Genomic DNA, 17,697 nt, shown 5'->3' on the forward strand with positions numbered 1-17,697 from the left:
ATATGAAGTCTCAAATTTCTGCTAATTAAAAAATTGATAGGTGTATTAATTGAATTTTAACTGCAACACATGATTATGACAAAAAACCTAAAGTTTACAAGTTTCGTGGCAATGTGGCATTGTATCTTTTTTTTGCACACATCAATGTTATACACACCCCAAAACATCATGTGTGAAAGTAGTCAGACATTTCATATCTGAATGAATGAAGAGTTCTTGGCTAGAAGAAGATGATGAAATATACAGAAGATTACAGCAGTACAGTTTTTGTCTAGTTGGGATAGATGAGAGTACTTGTCCACTTCAAGCACTGGTGATGGGACATAGAAATGCATTCCCGCGGAGCTCCCGCAGGTTGTTTCTTGCGGTGCGGGATTTAATTTCCGAGTTGAAGGCGGGAGTGGATGTTGATTCCATGAGATGTGGACGCGATGGGATGGGAGCGGGTGGTCAGAAAATATCCTGAGGGCACTGTGGCATCAAAGGATGTGTAACTCGGACAAGAAAATTTTAAATTTAGTGTTAATAAACCAACGTCAATCAAGTCAGATGGACATCATATCACACGTCATCTGATAATAGCAATACCAAAAAAAAATGAAAGTTTTTGTGTAGACTAGTTGTCTATTTATATGGCTTTTGCCCTATGTGGAAAACAAATGCGGGGTTGAGGGAACGGGAGCTGTCAGGAAAAAAAAAAAATCACTGCGGGCAGAGAACGGGTGAACATGGAGTAAAATTCATCAGAAGAGTTCAGGTGCGGGACAGAAACTCGCAGTAGTAGGATGGAAAAAAACAGTCCTGTGCAGACCTCTAACGTGACGGATGATCATAGTGCTTTTTTGTCACGTTGTACAGTGTTTGCAGTGAATGTAACCACCCCATGCCCATGACATTGCGTAGTAAACATATGCTAATTGAGGAATAGAGTTTGCAGTGAGGCTCACATAGAATCTGCGCAGGTTTTCACATTTTCTGTGCTGATTATGGGGGAACATCAGAGGAATTGGTAATATGCGGACTGCTAATATGGTAAAATTTATAAAATTGTGGAGCTGAGAGCGATAAATATGTTTATGATATTCATACTTTTCTAATAAAGTGTTTTTTCAATAATGATTAGTTGCGTTTCCACTTTCGTGCAAAATGACGGCTTGCTAGTGCGTACCAGGGCCAGTTGCATTCCTACTGTCACTTCCAGGGCTTCATCGTGCCTTCATTGTGCTTCCTCGGAGCTTCCTCTAGGACAATGCCCAATGGCCCTTGGGCCAAAGAAGGCCAAAAGAGGATTGAGGCGGGGTCAGTGTCAAAGGTGGAGTTTCGCTGAGTCAGGTCAGAGGTTTCAGCACCAAAATACTCATTCCCCAGTTTTTCATATCTAGCAACTAGCTTACCTTAACAGATCAATGGAGAATGGAGGATCGTCAGTACTGGTCAGTAAACAAAATCAAGGCTCTTCTGAATAATTGGGACGATGAAAATGTGCAACGTGATTAAGTATTTTGTCGCCGAACTTGCCAACTTGTTTATTCATTGCACATCAGTACAGGTTCGGGAAAAATTTAAAAGAAGCTGCGGACACAGTATAAATCTCTGTTCATTTGGAGAGCTAGCTAGTCTCCAGAGTCTGATACCTCAGCTTGAGTTTACCTCTTGTTTGTGAAATGGGTGGAGTGTGTGATGTTGGCAGCAGGGCGGCGTATTAAGGGCGGGTTTTAGGGCAATGCTACGGGGCTATTGGCTCGATGGTGGGAATGCAGATCGATTTTTGTTTTGCGTCTCGAACTCCGAGGCTATTGGCCCCGGCTGAGCAGTTGATAGCCCTGGCTTGCACTGGCCCGATTGTGGAAAAGAAGCGATTGAGTCTCTAAAGAAGCACCCAACAACACCATTTTACTACTGTGCGTTCAACAGGAAAAAATGCCATTCACAGGTACAAACACATTGGATTTTAAGCTTAATAGCAAACAATAAACAGAGAAAAGATGGAAATGAATTTGACATTTTTAGATCAATCCAATGTAGTCCAATGATTATATATTTAATGTTGTGTCAAAAAGCAGAAATAAAAATAATAATTTAAAATCGGTTATTCTACATTTTAGTGATCGGACAAGTCAAAGTAAAAATAATCTGTAAAGATATTGATCGTAAAAAAAAAAAAAAATATTGGGCAATCTTCAACTGAGAGAATTCCAAGCAGACCTAGCTATGAGCTCAGCTAACAGAACATAGTGAGCCAAATGGCCTTCTAAGGAGGTATGTGTAGATTACCCCCAAAGCTATGAGGAACCTAGCCATAGCACCATCTGCCCAACTTCAGCTCATCACCTCTGCCAGAAGGGAGAAAATATGGAGCTTTGTGGGATATTGTTTCTGCAACAATGTTCCTCTGGCCATACTAGCTATCGTTTAAAAAAGGTGCTGGGTAAGACAAACGGAGCAGGGATAATTTATTCACCTCACCTACACCTCATTAATGGAGCTCTCACTCTCAAATGTTGTTGCACCATTCTACCTCACTCAGTTAACACAATATCACAATTTTAACAGGATTTGATCTTGATAAATTTTCAACAATCATTGATTTAGAATAGATTTAACTCATGTTTGGTCCATAAAGAATGCAGTCCGCTGTCTTGGATAATTGACAAATCCACAATACTCGGATCACTTTGTGAAGGGCAGGGGGTCCTTGACTGACTGCCTTAGTATTCAGTTCAGCATTCAATCGATATGTCTGACTTGAATCTTTGGTGCTCTGATTGGATGAGGTATTTGAGTCTAATAGGGTACATTGTCAACTGATGGCCAGAGAAATGTGAATATCAAGGCACTAATGATTCTGGAGTTCTTCTACAACATCATTCACATGACGTCTGATAAAATTTCACAATTTAAATCAGCATCAAGAGGAAACATGAATGATTGATAACTCCTTTTTACTCACTGAGGAAGTAAAGCAAACAGATAGTGACAAAAAGCTGATGAAAAAAAAATGTCAGGCTTTGCAACCTGCCAAATTTGCTCAGCTACCAGTTACCTATTATAGCGGTAACCATGGTGATCCTGACATCAGAGAGCATGAAAAAAAAAAAAAACATCAAACTTCCAACGTTCATAACAACAACACTGAGACTTTCTTATTTTTTGTTTGTTTCACATCTTCGATAAGTCAGAAGTAAAAATACTCATATGTGTTTATACTCATAATAAATTAAGGCTTTGATTTTTTTTGCTATGTTATGTGCACAAGGCGTACATTTTCTTTATCAGCATAGGCGGCATGATCTGCCCAATTTTTGTAACCTTGCGCACCTGTGCACAACTGCGCCTGGAGTTGACAGTACTAAAAATGTCACAAATCAGTAATAGTGCATATCCGTCAATCGCGTCTGTACAGGCTTGAAATCAAAAGAGTATTCTTTAAAATGCTAGAACAAGTGATCTTCCCTATGCCCTACTCCCTTTGAAGACTTTACCATCCACTGTGAGAGCTTTGAAGGGCTGAAAGGTGTGGGGCTGAAAAATAATGTTTAATTGGAAGTCACCTTTTAAGTAATTTTTATTGAAAATTCAGTTTGAAGCGATGTCACAGCATAGCTATGATGGTTCTCCCTTCGAAGGCTGATTTATCCCATTTGGAACACAGGGACATTTGTGTTGTTGTTGCTCTTCTTCTCTGCTTTATATTGCGTTCGACTTCTGGGTTAAAAATGTATCGCGCTGCACCACTGTTTTTCAGAGCATGTGCATTACGCAGAGGCCAGTTGTAGTCAGATTAAAGTGTATACATGCGCATCGCATTATCTAGGTCTGTTTGTTTGATTTAGAAGAAGAAAAACCCAGACAAATCATTGCTTTAGTCTGACTAAAATCAAACTTTTAAAGCACTTAAGGTACGGGACAGACAGCTCACCAATCTTCTAGACAATGGATGAGATCTAGTGAAAAGGATGTAGAAACAGATGGATAACTGTGGGTACAGGACAGCCACGTCAGCACCTGCTGAAGCCTAACCATGGTCTGAACCCTGCCCCAGGCTGACAGGCATGGCTGATCCTGACACAACAACAGTCAAATTAGATTTGAGAGGTGGTGTGAATAAGAATATATTGAAGACACTGGAGGGATGGAGCAAGGCCACAGATGTTATCCCTGTAAATGTCCAACATACTAAATATAAGCTGTTCGTAGAAGGACATACTGTACATCCAGTAAGTATGTAAATATACAAACATTAACGTTCAAACATCATGCTCTCTAATCAGTTAGATCCTTAATTAAACTTGATTACATTTTACTCTTCCCAATTTCCTAATGTAAGAAATGTCATAAATGATAAACCAAATAAATCTCTTTGCAAAAACTATCAAACCTGTAAGTCCACGTCCTTTTATAGATCATTACATTTCAGACAATACATTGGCAGATTTGCTGAATCATACTAACTCATCAATAGTTAATTGTTTACTAACACATCAATCCTTAATTCACCTGTGAGGTACTATCCTCAATTGTATGTCACTTTGGATAATAGCACCTGCTCCGACAATCTACAATAAACAACGTGTGCAAACAGCACTGGACAATCTTGTCAAAATTCTATGAATCACACAACGAATCAGTCCAACAGATCTACCATTTGAAAACATTTGACTCTTTTAAAGGGACATTTCACCCAAAAATGAAAATTCTTTCATCATTTACTCACCCTCTTGCCATCCCAAATGTGTATGACTTACTTTCTTCTGCTGACCACAGAACTTTGACAGTCCAAAAAGTATATAAAGGAAGCATAAAAGTAACCCATACGACTCCAGTGGTTTAATCCATGTCTTTAGAAGCGATATGCTAGGTGTGGGTGACAACAATATTTAACAGATCAATATTTAATTCAATATTATTTTTTTATATATTTTTCTAAATTCACCCAGTAGATGGTGATATGCACAAATAATGTGAATCAGCAAAAACAAAAGAAGAATGTGAAAGTAAAAGTGGAGATTTCTATTAAAAAGCACTTAAATATTGATCTGTTTCTTACCCACACCTATCATATCGCTTCTGAAGATATGGATTTAACTACTGAAGACTTATGGATAACTTTAATGCTGACTTTATATGCTTTTTGGAACTTCAAAGTTCTGGCCACCATTCACTTGAATATTCTTCTAAAAACCTTTGTTTGTGTTCAGCAGAAGAAAAAAAGTCATACACATCTGGGATGGCATGAGGGTGAGTAAATGAGAGAATTTTAATTTTGGGGTGAACTATGCCTTTAACTAGATCCATTCCTGTTGGTTTGACCATTTATGGTTAAATTGGGCACAACCCACTAGGTAAACAGTTAACACAAGGTGTAGAGAGGTGAGAATGCTCATATTGTAGAAGCTATAATCCATTTCATATTCTGACAATATAATACAAGCATTTTGCTTAGTACCACAAAAAAAAAAAAAAAAAAAAAAAAAAACCTTAAAGAGTACGGATAACTTATCACCATGAAAACTTTCATTGACAGTAAAGATGTTATCAGTACAACTCAGCAAAGTGCTGCTGTTCTTAACAGGGGGTCTGTGTGCAAGGAAAATACAGCTTTGTGGATATCTATCCTTCTTTGTTACTGTAAACCTTTCCCATGTCCAAATTCCCATCAGTCTTCTTTCTATGTACATCTGTTAGAGTACTTTTTTTTTCATGTTCATTAATGTCTAGTTAAATTGTATAGTGTATATTGCTATTATTATTTTTATTATAGTTCATTGGCACCTTAATTTAATACAATTGTTATTGTTATATGTTTCTGCTTTATTATTATTATTCTCTTTTCTTCTTGTCTTCACTCGTTGTGTTTATTGATGCTTTGACAATACTGTATGCACATATAATCATGCCAATAAAGTACTTTGAAATTGAAAATTGCTTTCTAAAGTGTACTCAAAAAAGACTGTCTCTCTCGAGTCTCTCTCTCTGTACATGTGCAAAGTCACGTGCGCACAAACACACACTCCTCATTTCCACCATACAGTATATCTCATTAGCATCCCAGCAATATAATACTGTATGGCCTTTGCATAACATAAAACTATAAGAACATAGTCACACGTCCAGACTTAAAGATAACGTCTTTTGTTGTCTAGTGGGCATTGAACTCAAAACATGCTGCTTTAGAGCAGGACTGGAGTCTCTGGACTGAATGCAAACACATCACAGCCTGAAGAGAAGCGGTCAAACAGTAACATGCAGGTTAACAGGTCAAACTCAGGGCTGAGACTTGCCTCTTAATGTGTGTGTGCTTTTCGGCTTGTTCTGGCTTTACTGCTATGTTCCTGTCTGCTGCAAATGCTGGACTGGGCGGGCAGGCAGGGGAAGAGAAAGGGAGTCTGTGAGGGAGAGAGAAGGGAGAGAGGAAGCTGGCAGGCAACTTAGTCCCCTCCCCTGCTCTCGGTCTGATCGCTGTGTGTTAAAATATATCCTTGCACATGTCTCCCCTTCCAGAGCCACTAGATATTACCTTATAGAAGGATCAGAGACGAACGTACTACCACTTTCTCTCGCCACCCAGATTTAACCACATTGCTCCACACTGCAAAAAATATATATTTTCTTACTTCATATTTTTTTTTGTGTTTTCAAGTCAAAAAAGTTTTCAAGTGTCTTGTTTTAAGGATATTCTTTGCTGGAAAATAAGACAAAAATAATGAGCTAGAGTTTATGCTGTGCAGCCCTCGCTTCACCCATTTACTTCATCCAACACCCTTTCCCTCTATCAGTGCAAAGCAGTGGTGTCAATGTGTGCATGGACTCACATGACTCAACATCTCTTGCAGCTGGAATCCGGACTCCGCTTTGCTCTTTTTTTCCCAGGGGGAGAGGGAAAGAGTGTGTGGGCATGGAGAGAGAGAGAAGAATGACAGTGTGGAGTGGTGGACTCTGGAGCATTGCCCCGCACTGGCTCAGATTTCCAGCTTGTCAAGACTGATGGATTTGGCTAAAAATAAAAGAAAGTGGGGGCCCACGAAGGGCGGATGAATGAATGAATGAACTTTGCAGAGGCTTTACCCCCCTCCAAGACCTTCCTTGCTTTCGAACAGAAATGTTCTGATGCCAAGCGTGGCTAAGAGAAGTGCATTCCAAAAACAAATGTCCCCCTTTTCCCAAAGTCCACACAGTGAGAAAGCACCAGGGAGAGAGAGAGAGAGAGAGAGAGATGAAGAGGGGACACAAAACACCGAGAGCTGCAGGAAGACTGGGGATTCCTCTGCTTCCACGAATCCTGCCACTTTTGCACACATTTACAAACTTATCATCAAGCTTTATGGATGACAAAGTGCAGCATAATATATATATATATATATATATATATATATATATATATGACACCTCACATGAACAGGGTGGGAAAAGTTGAAAATAATCCAGTCAAGAAAATAAGGCTAAAAAATGCAGTTTTGGATGCTGTTCCACATCATGGGATGCTGGTGTGCTTGTGGTCCCACCAGGCTTCTTTACTAGCTTAACTAGCGAGACTTCTTTGGTTATTCCGTATCACCAGAAAGACCAAGTCATTCTGACATGCATTTCTGCAGACATGTGCCTGAGCAAAGATTGAACATATTCCTTAGCTATAATCCATATGTTTAGCCATTCCTCAGAGTGCTGCAAGGGTATTCTCTCTTACCATCTGGCTTGTCTCTGGATCTGTGACTGCAACTGTGGTAAACTCTCCAACCACTGCCATTCACAAGCTTTATTTCTAAAAAATTTATATTCTGACCGGTTCTTGACAACCTATATTTTAGATCGGTCACAACTGGTGAGGTCGAATAGATTTAGATTTTGTCTAATTTATTTTATTTTTGTAGTTTTGAAAATGTGTGTGTTTTGCCTTAACTGTTAGACCGTTCACACAATAATATCCACTCAGACAACTTGTGTTTAAATTCATTCCCATTAAAGCGATAGTTCACATAAAGGCAGCATAACAGTAATCCATACGACTCTGTGATGAAATCTATGTCTTCAGAAGTGATATGATAGGTGTGGGTGAGAAACAGATCAATATTTAATCCTTTTTTACTACAGATCTCCACTTTCACTTTCACATTCTGAAAGTGAAAGTGGAGATTTATAGTAAAAAAAAAGATTGAAATATTGATCTGTTTCTCACCCAAAATGATCATATCGCTTCAGAAGACGTATTAAATCACTGGAGTCGTATATATTCATTTTTACGCTGCCTTTATGCCATGTTTGGAGCTTTAAAGGTCTAGCCACCATTCACTTGCATTGTATGGACCTACAGAGCTGAGATATTCATCAAAAATCTTCGTTTATGTTCTGCAGAAAAAAAAAAAAAAAAGAAAAAAAAGTCATACACATCTGGGATGGCATGAATTTTCCTTTTTGGGTGAACTATCACTTTAAAGTACTGCTGCTACATGTGAAGATGGACAACTTCAGCCATTGCGTTTCAACTTGCATTGTTTTTTTGAGTGTCTCTGCCATGTCTGTTAAGTTCTAAGCCAGTGTGACAGTTAAAACATTTCCATTTTTAAAAACATGTTTCAAGACCCTATTGAATTGCATTCTGTTTCTGTTTTTGAAAACACCCACTAAGGCCACATCCACACTAAATGGTTTTCGTTTGAAAACATGTTGATTTCACAATGTTTAACGTCTCTCATTCACACTGAAATGGCGTTATTCTCCATCGAAAAAGATTAGTGTGAAAACAGATTAGTGTGTATGTGGCCTAAGAAATGTGTCTGATCGGAGTCACTAATTATATAGGAGGATGTCTTGAAGACTAACTAACTAGTCAATTTTGAACTAGTTTTGAACATCCCTAATCTATAAACCAATAAGGCTGGTCAAATCTGTGTTTTTTCCAGAAAGCTATTTAGACAAAAAGAGGAGAACAGCAGAGCACCTTGCCTAAATGGCTCCCCAAAAGCATCCTGAATATCTTCCCTCACCTACTCTCATGGCAGGAGGTGATGCAAGATACAGCAGGGTTAAAAATAACCCCTCTCTTTATATTTCTACATAACCTTTTGCTTTGTACTCTCCTTAAAGCCCAGAGCAGTAGAGAAAGCCTCAACATGCTGTTCTTTGACACAGAAGAGACTCTACAGGGAAAATCCTGAAACCAAAACACACCCAGAACAGGAGATGGTATCATAGCCCATATTTTCTCACAGGGCTGTAAAATGAACTCAACGGCTGGTGTCACATTTGTCATTTCTAAAAGAACTGAGGGAAATGGTTAAAGAAGTGCTACACTAGCCAACACAAAATGGTCATTTATGTATTGAATGCCATCAGTCATTTGAAAAGGTCTACCTGTCACATCACAAAGCACACGAAATATCAATTAAGCCTTCGGGATGCCAGTGAAGGGTGTAATTATGATTCACTCAAGGATATGATGAAATGTTCGCTCTTGCTCTTTTCTTGAAATCAGTAAACCAATATGCATTTCAATAATGTAATCTTTGGAAACTATTACCATCTAATTTCCCACAAAACTTTTGCCGTGCTGAATGGACATAAACATTGCCAAGTTCCATGACATAAATGCCAAAACACAGGGAAAGTGAACACTCCTCAGAGAACCAGCATAATCAAACAAGCACGTTTAGTGAAATCTCAAAATCTTTGTTTTCATATTTGCATTGATCCACTCATTTACCAGGCTTCAGAGCATTACATCATAGCTGGGTGCCTCTGTGGCAGAGGGACACTTCATTCGTGTGATTTCATCAACTGAAAGCCATTTGCTTTCTTTGTAGTGCACAAGTGGAAGACTTGAATCAATAGCTGAAGCCTGTGAATCAAACTCTGGAGGTGGTCTTTCACAACATTTTCTCCTGCTCACAAACAAGGCACTCTGAGTTACGCCGTTTAAACAAGTCATTGCTTTTGGACATAGCTCTGACACAGCTGCGCTGAGCATCTTAATCCATGACATTACAACATACTAATCACTCTTTCCTTTTACTTCATTGGCTTGCTTATTGTGAAACACACAAAGTCATAATGTGAGTTATAGTCCCCAATGACATTACTTAACCCTCATGTTCTGTTTGGGGTCTCATGCTGTTTTGTTTTTATAGTGCAAATATGTATAATTTAAGTATCAGGTTGATGATGTTTTCTAATTGTATGAGAATGGATTATAAACAAAATTTCAACCTGATAGCTTGCTTCTGTCATCATTTAACCACACTCATGTTGTTCTAAACCCGTATGACTTTCTTTTTTAGTGGAATACAAAAGTAGATGTAAGGCAGAATGTTAAAGAATATTCCAGGATCAATACAAGTCAAGCTTAATCTACAGAATTTGTGGGATAATACTGATTACCACAAAAATACATTTTGACTTGCCCCTCCTTTTCTTTAAAAAAAAAAAAGAAGCAAAAATCTGTGTTACAGAGAAGCACTTACAATGGCACCGTATGGGGCCAATCAGTAAACGTTAAAATACTCACTGTTTCAAAAGTATAGCTAAGACGTCAGCAATATGCATGTTAACATGACTTTAGTGTGTTAAATCGCTCACTAACATTTTCTGTGTAACGTTATAGCCAGTTTTACATCTTCATTGCCATGACGATATAATGTCAACAAACCCTAAAACCCTAAAATGAATGTCAAAATTATGATTTAAACCATTTTACAGCTCAAATATTACATGAGTTTTAATAAAAGAATTAATTTAAGCGCTTTTATAAAATTATATGCTTCACATTTCTGCCTTTAAATACTCCAAAAATTGGCCCCATTCACATCCATTGTATGTAAGTGCCTCACTATAACTTAGATTTTTCCTTCTTCTTTTTTTTAAGAAAAAGTCTAAATAAATTTTTGTGGTAATCAACCTTATGCCACAAATATTGTAAATTGAGCTTAACATGTATTGAACTGGGAATATTCCTTTAAGGACTCACATTTAATGGAAGTGAATGGTGACTGAGACTATCATTCTGCCCAACATCTCCTGTTGGGTTTTACGGAAGAAAGAAAGTAGTACGAGTTTGAAATAACATGAGGGTGTGTAAATTATGACAATATTGTCTTTTTTAGGTGAACTACAGTTTTCATTTAAGATTCTCTAATTGATGTGCATAGTATGATTTGTTTGATTTGATTAAGTCTGAGGAACATATTCAAAGAATCTAAAGTTCATTTTAAAATGAATACTATTATTTTCACACACATATCACTGTGGTCTCTGGGACCCCAAACATAAAAAAAAACAAACTTAATATCAAATGAGTGTTAATAAAGCTAAGCAATTAGTTTAAAAGCATTGAATGCCTTCTGCTTTTCCTGCCACACAATCCAGTCATTTAAAGGCATTCCTGGTGCATTGATGGGGGAAACTTCACCCACTCAGAGTTATAAGTGCATGCAACATGCCTCACTACGATATGAACAATGTCTTCTTTCACTGCCTTCACTCCATGCTGCATGTGAAGAAAAGCACACTGGAAACTGGACAGATTGCTGCCTCACACTATATGCACATACTCTGAGTAAGAACTGGGGATATAAACATGCCATGTCACTGTTTTTACAAACTGTTCTTTATTCAGGTTTTGGATCTCTACTCGAAAAGTGGTATAGTATCATCTGTAAAACCAAGACTTATTCATCAGTCATGTCAATTTGACAATTTAAAAACAGTCACAACAGTAACAATTCTATGAGAAAAATTTCAGATGTACAAAGTTAATCAATGAGCTCGTTGATCTTACACAGATTATGCTTCATAAGTCACCAATGTGTGTGATCATGTAAATTACTATATCTGTGTAAGGTCATAAACAGTTAAAGCAAAAAACTGATAGCCATACATAGATTTTAACCCATTACCCCAATTTCATGTTGCATGTACAGTAACCACCTTTAGCTGGGTTCTTCTGACTTAACTAGTGTGCGCAAGTGTTGTGCGCATGCCAGTTTTAAGTTTTGACGTCAAAAGCAAAGAATAACCCCATGATTTAAAATCTCATGTAGCCTAAATTCAGTTTTCTTGCACTTTCAAATTTTTTAATAAGCTGATTTTTGTTATTGTTGTATTGTGTGCATGTAAACACTAATTTTGAATTCAAGTGACCAACAGCTGTTCTAATTAGTTTCAAAACCACTGCCTTATTTACGGAATTAAGATGTCAGAGAATGATACAACTGTGTTAGTTTAAGAGAAAGCAGAGTAAAGTGGCAAGTGTCCGATAAACAAGTAATCTCATGTTTTTTTTAAAAAAAATTTTATTTATAAAGTGGAGATGCCACGTCCAAAGTTGGGGAACGTACTTTTAAAAGTAACAAATTACATTACAATGGGCCTCATTTGTGAAACTTTCGTAAATATAGGAGTACATTTTGAGTAATTTCCTCATAAAATGGACCTCATGAAAACTTTCCTCTAGATTTATGAATGTTCATTCACAATAATTATATTTCACGGCCATGAAAATGCCAGATAAGGAAGGCACCAGACTCGCTAGTAAATGAGAATAAGGATATGCGGAACAGTAATGAAAGGGTTTTAAATGAAGTGCATTCAAATCACAACATTTTTATTTAGCGAACATACTGGTATGGTCACAAACAAGGCCGTGACCATGTCTTGAACATTAGGGGTACCAAAACGTTTTGGGAGTGGGGGGTCGTGGGTGTTGAGGTCACAAAATAGTAGTTGGTCCTTTAAAATATTAAAGGCTCTGAATACAATAATTTTCTGAATAAAGGCTTTAAATGCGATAAAGGCCCAAATTTATATAATTTTTGGTTTAAAAGATACTTTTTTTTTTTCCCACACAGAAGTTCACACAGTATAAGACTACCACTGTGTCTACATTGCTAGCAATTTGCCTGTTTTAGTCATCTTTTCTTTCTTTTTTGTGCTGCATCAAAGAAAAGACAAATATCATTTGAATTTCTTTTCATCTCTGGTGTATCTGTAAAATGACATGACTGTGTCAGCTGGCTAGCAAAAAGAAAATACACAAAATTATTTACTGCAATCAAGTTGTCCCTTATTGTGTTATTTTCCCCTAGTAGAATCTTAACACAATCCTTCTTCAAGAATCTGAATGCTGCTCTTTTCCATACAAAAACACTTCATATTGAGCACTACTGTCAATGTCCAAAGTCATCATTACAAAAAATCATTATTAATATACCATAAATGTAGTCCATACAACACAGAGCTGTTGTGTGGCCCCAGAAAGCTTGGAATAAAGTCATATGGACTACTGTTATGATGTCTTTATACTAAACCTTTAATAGTGCTTTATATTATTTGTCCTTTTTGAAGGTTGACAACTCCTGCTCACTATATACTGTTTTTCTATGGAATAGAGCTGCTTAAAATATCTATTTTTATGTTGCAAGAAAAAGTAACAACTTATGGGTTTTGAACAACATAAGGGTGAATAAATGAGTGAGTAAAAGTAAAATTTAAATTTTTAGGTGAACTGCTCCTTTAACTGGTGGCTAATCCTCAAAATATAATAAATATAATCTTTTAAAAGAAGACTCTTAGGAATTGCTGTACAAAATTCTGACTTAATTAAAGACATAAAGAAATCATTTAGAAAATCTTAAATTGATTTTAAATTATTCCCTAATAATTTTTGCATTAAAAATATATGAAATTTAGGTCAAAACCTAAAAACTCAGTTGAAGCCACAAGTCACAGGTCTAATGTTCTAGTTCTAATCTGGGGGTGACAACGCTCTACTTTGTGTTATAGATCATTTTCTAACACAATATCAAGTGAATTTTCTAAAAAGGTACTTCAGAAACTTACCAGATAACCACATTCATTCAATTCCTTTACAATATACACACATTCGCTCTTTGTCTTAAGTCTGATATGCTGAAAACATTCAAAATTATGAATGACATACGAATCACGTCCTGTGCGTGACATATTTTTAATTCAAAATGGCAGATTTTGCCAAATGGTGAGTAGTTTGCACCACTGGAAATTACTGTTGGTCTGTACAACATTTCAATCATAAAATATAGTTATATACTGACATCTTACATGACACTAACACTCTTAACCTGAACTGCTGACACTGATGCATGCTTGCTACGCGGCACTGGAATAATCCACAAGGTTTCTCAAATTTGAGTCCCGCCTTCATTGATTTGATTGGCTAAAATGACAATGACAGCGGTGTTAGACTACTGTGCATGCTACATTTTTTCAAAACTTTTTTTAACCTTTATGTTATTCCTGCAACAACTTAATGACAATTACACAGCGGTGCATAATGAACTGCAGCAGAACAGCTACAAGGATATCAATTATCTTGGAGAGTGAGTCTAATGACCCTGAGACAGAGCTTTCCTTTGTCCTTTTAAATAGTCTTCTAATGAAGACGGGATATAAAGCTTGACTTTACGTACCCACACATAAAGTGCATGTGAGGCCGTTTACTTTGGGATTTCAGAGTCACATTTCAAAATTATCAAATCTTTCCCTTCTGCAGCAGTCCAAGCCGTTCCACCGTATTAAAAGTTCAACTGGAACTTATGACTGATGCTGACTGAACTTTCAGGGAAAACAAGAGAAAACGGATCTTAAAAGGTAATAATTAGATTGAAGCTTTTGGCAGGAATTCCTGTAATGGGTTTAGGATCTGTCTCCATAGATTAACATAGTGTGAGTTGTTTTCTATAACAAGTTAATATCGCAGTCCCTTTGCGGGTTGATATTTATTTATATGGCCGATAATTGTTGCACCTGGAGAGGAAACTGTGAAAAGGAAGCTTTATTTCCTCTGCAAGAGATTTTAGAAATGGAAGTACGCAAACTGAGTAGAAAGAAAAACTTTTAACAGTTGTATTCTTGTTTGAGCGATTTCACACTCATTCTCTTCAAAATGGCAGGCTTCCTAACTGAAACTAGACTCTAGATATGCAATGTTTAATGGAGATCGTTTTCAAGATAGAAGGTCGTTCCACTCAGCTCTCTTTCCGATGCTCTACTGGTTGACCAATGGGCATTTGCAAGGAGATTTTGGAAGAAAACTATTAAACATTTACCTGCCTCGCAACTGACCTGAAACCCCTATGAATGTGATAAATGCCCTTCTGTGGCATTGGGGTCTAATTAAATATGGCAAAGTTTAAGTCGCCTCACAAATCATGTCCAACAACAAAACCAAAGATGATAGTAATCCCAAACATGGTAGCAAGACTTAAAAACAAGACTTCCATCTTTATGCTTACGCATAAGTTGTACACTCAGATTTGAAGCAAAAAACCAAAACCAAAACATTTAAAGAAATCATTCAATGAACCACTAAAGTTTGATCACTCACAGAGGTTTGTTCCATAGTTTGACTGCTCTGAGGAGGTGAGAATGGCAGCTCCGTTATGTGTTAGCATGCGGTGAGATGCTCCTGCGTGACTGTGGGATTCAGATGCATGTTGTGGTGCTGTGCCTGCAACAGCTCTTGGCTGGCGGATGGTGGGTTTTCGGGGGGTCGACAGCACAGGCCTCCTCAGAGAGAAACGTGTCTCACCAGTGTGGAGTAAGCTCCACCTCTGTCACGCTAAAAAACACCCCTCAGACTTCATTGACTGTAAACCTCAGCCATACTTCCTTTCCTGTAATGAACAGTGAATTTCTTATTATTATCTTTCTCAAAAACAACAAAATAGGGCTACATCCTATATAGCAAAACCAAAACCGATGGGACCACCTGTTTTATATAACACTTCAATGGAATAATGGTTTACAAAGTGATCTTGTCATTTTTGAAAAATTATCTACATTATTTTCAGTCTCAACAGCAGTTTAAACCTTTTCAATTTTATTTGTCGGCCATTTGATCCTGTGTTTGGAAACGTGTTAAATCTTACAAATTTCAATGTGTTACTTAAAACTTGCACTTAAGTTTTAAATGTATGTCAAACTAATTTAGTGTTGTCATATTGTAATCTGCCAACTAAGATTATTTTAAGAATTTATGTAAACATCACTGGTGGCTTATTTCATTAGTTACAGTGAATACGTTCATCACAAGCTGTGACATGCAAATTATAAAAAAGGCATGTAATAATAATAATAATTTAAAAAAAAAAACTGCCATTTTAAGTTTGCGAATAATCAAAGGTTTCTTAACCATTCATTAGTATATAAATTAATTACCTTGATTTGCATTTGACTTTTGTCCGTTTTTTTTTCTGATAGATTTAATTTAGGTTGTACTTATTTCCATGGACAATTCGATTGTTACAATGTTACAAGATTGCTTTTCTACTTGATCTGCCTCAAACAATATTATTTTTCTTGGTTAAATCTAAATGTAGTCAGATTGATTTAGTCAATTTAAATTCACACAAATCCATATACCCCATGAACCACATTAAGTTACCTAAAAAAGTTAGTAACACTTTACAATAAGGTTAACATGAACTAACATTAGTTAACATGAACTAACAATGAACAATACTTTTACAGCAATTTTTAATCTTGGTAATATAATATATAGTAATTATTACTAAATATAGTAATAAATATTATACATTTTGTATTTGTTCACATTGGTTAATGCACTATAAACTAACAAACTAACAATGAACAATAGCTTTTGTATTAACTAAAATTAACAAAGATTAATACATGATTTAAAAAATATATTGTTCATTGTTTGTTCATGATACCTAATGCATTAACTAATGTTAATGAATGGAACCTTATTGTAAAGGGTTACCTAAACGTTGTTATTGTTTTTTGTTTTTTTACAGTGTAGGAATTAACAGGACCCCCAAATAAACTGTAAATAACTGCTAAAAGACAGTAATTTATGTAAAGACAATGTCTTTAAGTTTAAAATAAAAGAACAGCCTACAAAGTTATTTTATAAAATATTATAAACAATTAGGGAATTTATTGACAAAACATTTTTAATTAATAAATAAAAAGAAAGAAATACATGTGATTATACATATTACATTTTTCCTGGGACATGCATCATGGAAATGTTTTGTTGAAGAGCATGTAGGTATGTGTGAGACAGCCTGTTTGAGAGGGTGAAATGATACATCACGATACATTTTCTGCTTTTTTTTTTTTTTTTTTTTTTTTACTTAGTAACTGCTGCAAGCATTTGCATTTTGGCAAAGGTGGAGTCCTGTATAGTAATACCTTCCATGTCTATGTCCATATCAGCAGACAAACAAACCTGACTAGTTATCTTAGACTTCTATGAATCTGCAAATAAACTTTCCACACCATAGCATCAAACTGTACAAATATCTGTATTATGAATATGTCTGAATAAGAACTGTATGAAAACATGCACAACTGTATCCCAAAACACCACAAAAACAACAGTTATTTTCTATGTTAATATTGAAAGAGGGAACTTCAAAATAATGTTTTAAGAATAATAATAATAATAATAATAATAAAAAAATCTATTTTTGTTTTTTATTAAATAATTTTAGCAAATTAATAATAAAAATGATCACATTTAGAAAATGTTGAATCAATAAAAGATTCATAATCTTGTTTATGTCAGAATTATTAATGATGTTATCTTTCCAAATGATCTAATTAACTCACTTATTTTTCACAATAATTTTAATGAAGTATTTTGTATTTTGGAAAAAAAGACAAAAACAATTGTATTCAAATTAACTTTGTTCAATTAACAAA

General features: G+C 36.1%; 1 protein-coding gene across 2 annotated transcripts in view; it reads right to left on the bottom strand.

The window, feature by feature from the left end:
• The window catches only part of LOC127456698 (transcription regulator protein BACH2-like), a 170,555-nt gene that overhangs the window by 129,124 nt on the left and 23,734 nt on the right, over window positions 1-17,697 (bottom strand). Inside the window, exon 2 of one of the 2 annotated variants that reach the window (XM_051725189.1) lies at window positions 15,353-15,641. The exons of the other annotated variant lie outside the window; for it this stretch is intronic. Coding sequence (XP_051581149.1) covers window positions 15,353-15,367 — 15 coding nt within the window. The 5' untranslated portion in view covers window positions 15,368-15,641. The remainder of the gene's footprint in view (window positions 1-15,352; window positions 15,642-17,697) is intronic. 2 annotated transcript variants of the gene reach the window in all.

This window comes from Myxocyprinus asiaticus, chromosome 19 (assembly GCF_019703515.2).
Source record: "Myxocyprinus asiaticus isolate MX2 ecotype Aquarium Trade chromosome 19, UBuf_Myxa_2, whole genome shotgun sequence".
In the NCBI taxonomy this organism is placed as follows: Eukaryota; Metazoa; Chordata; class Actinopteri; order Cypriniformes; family Catostomidae; genus Myxocyprinus; species Myxocyprinus asiaticus.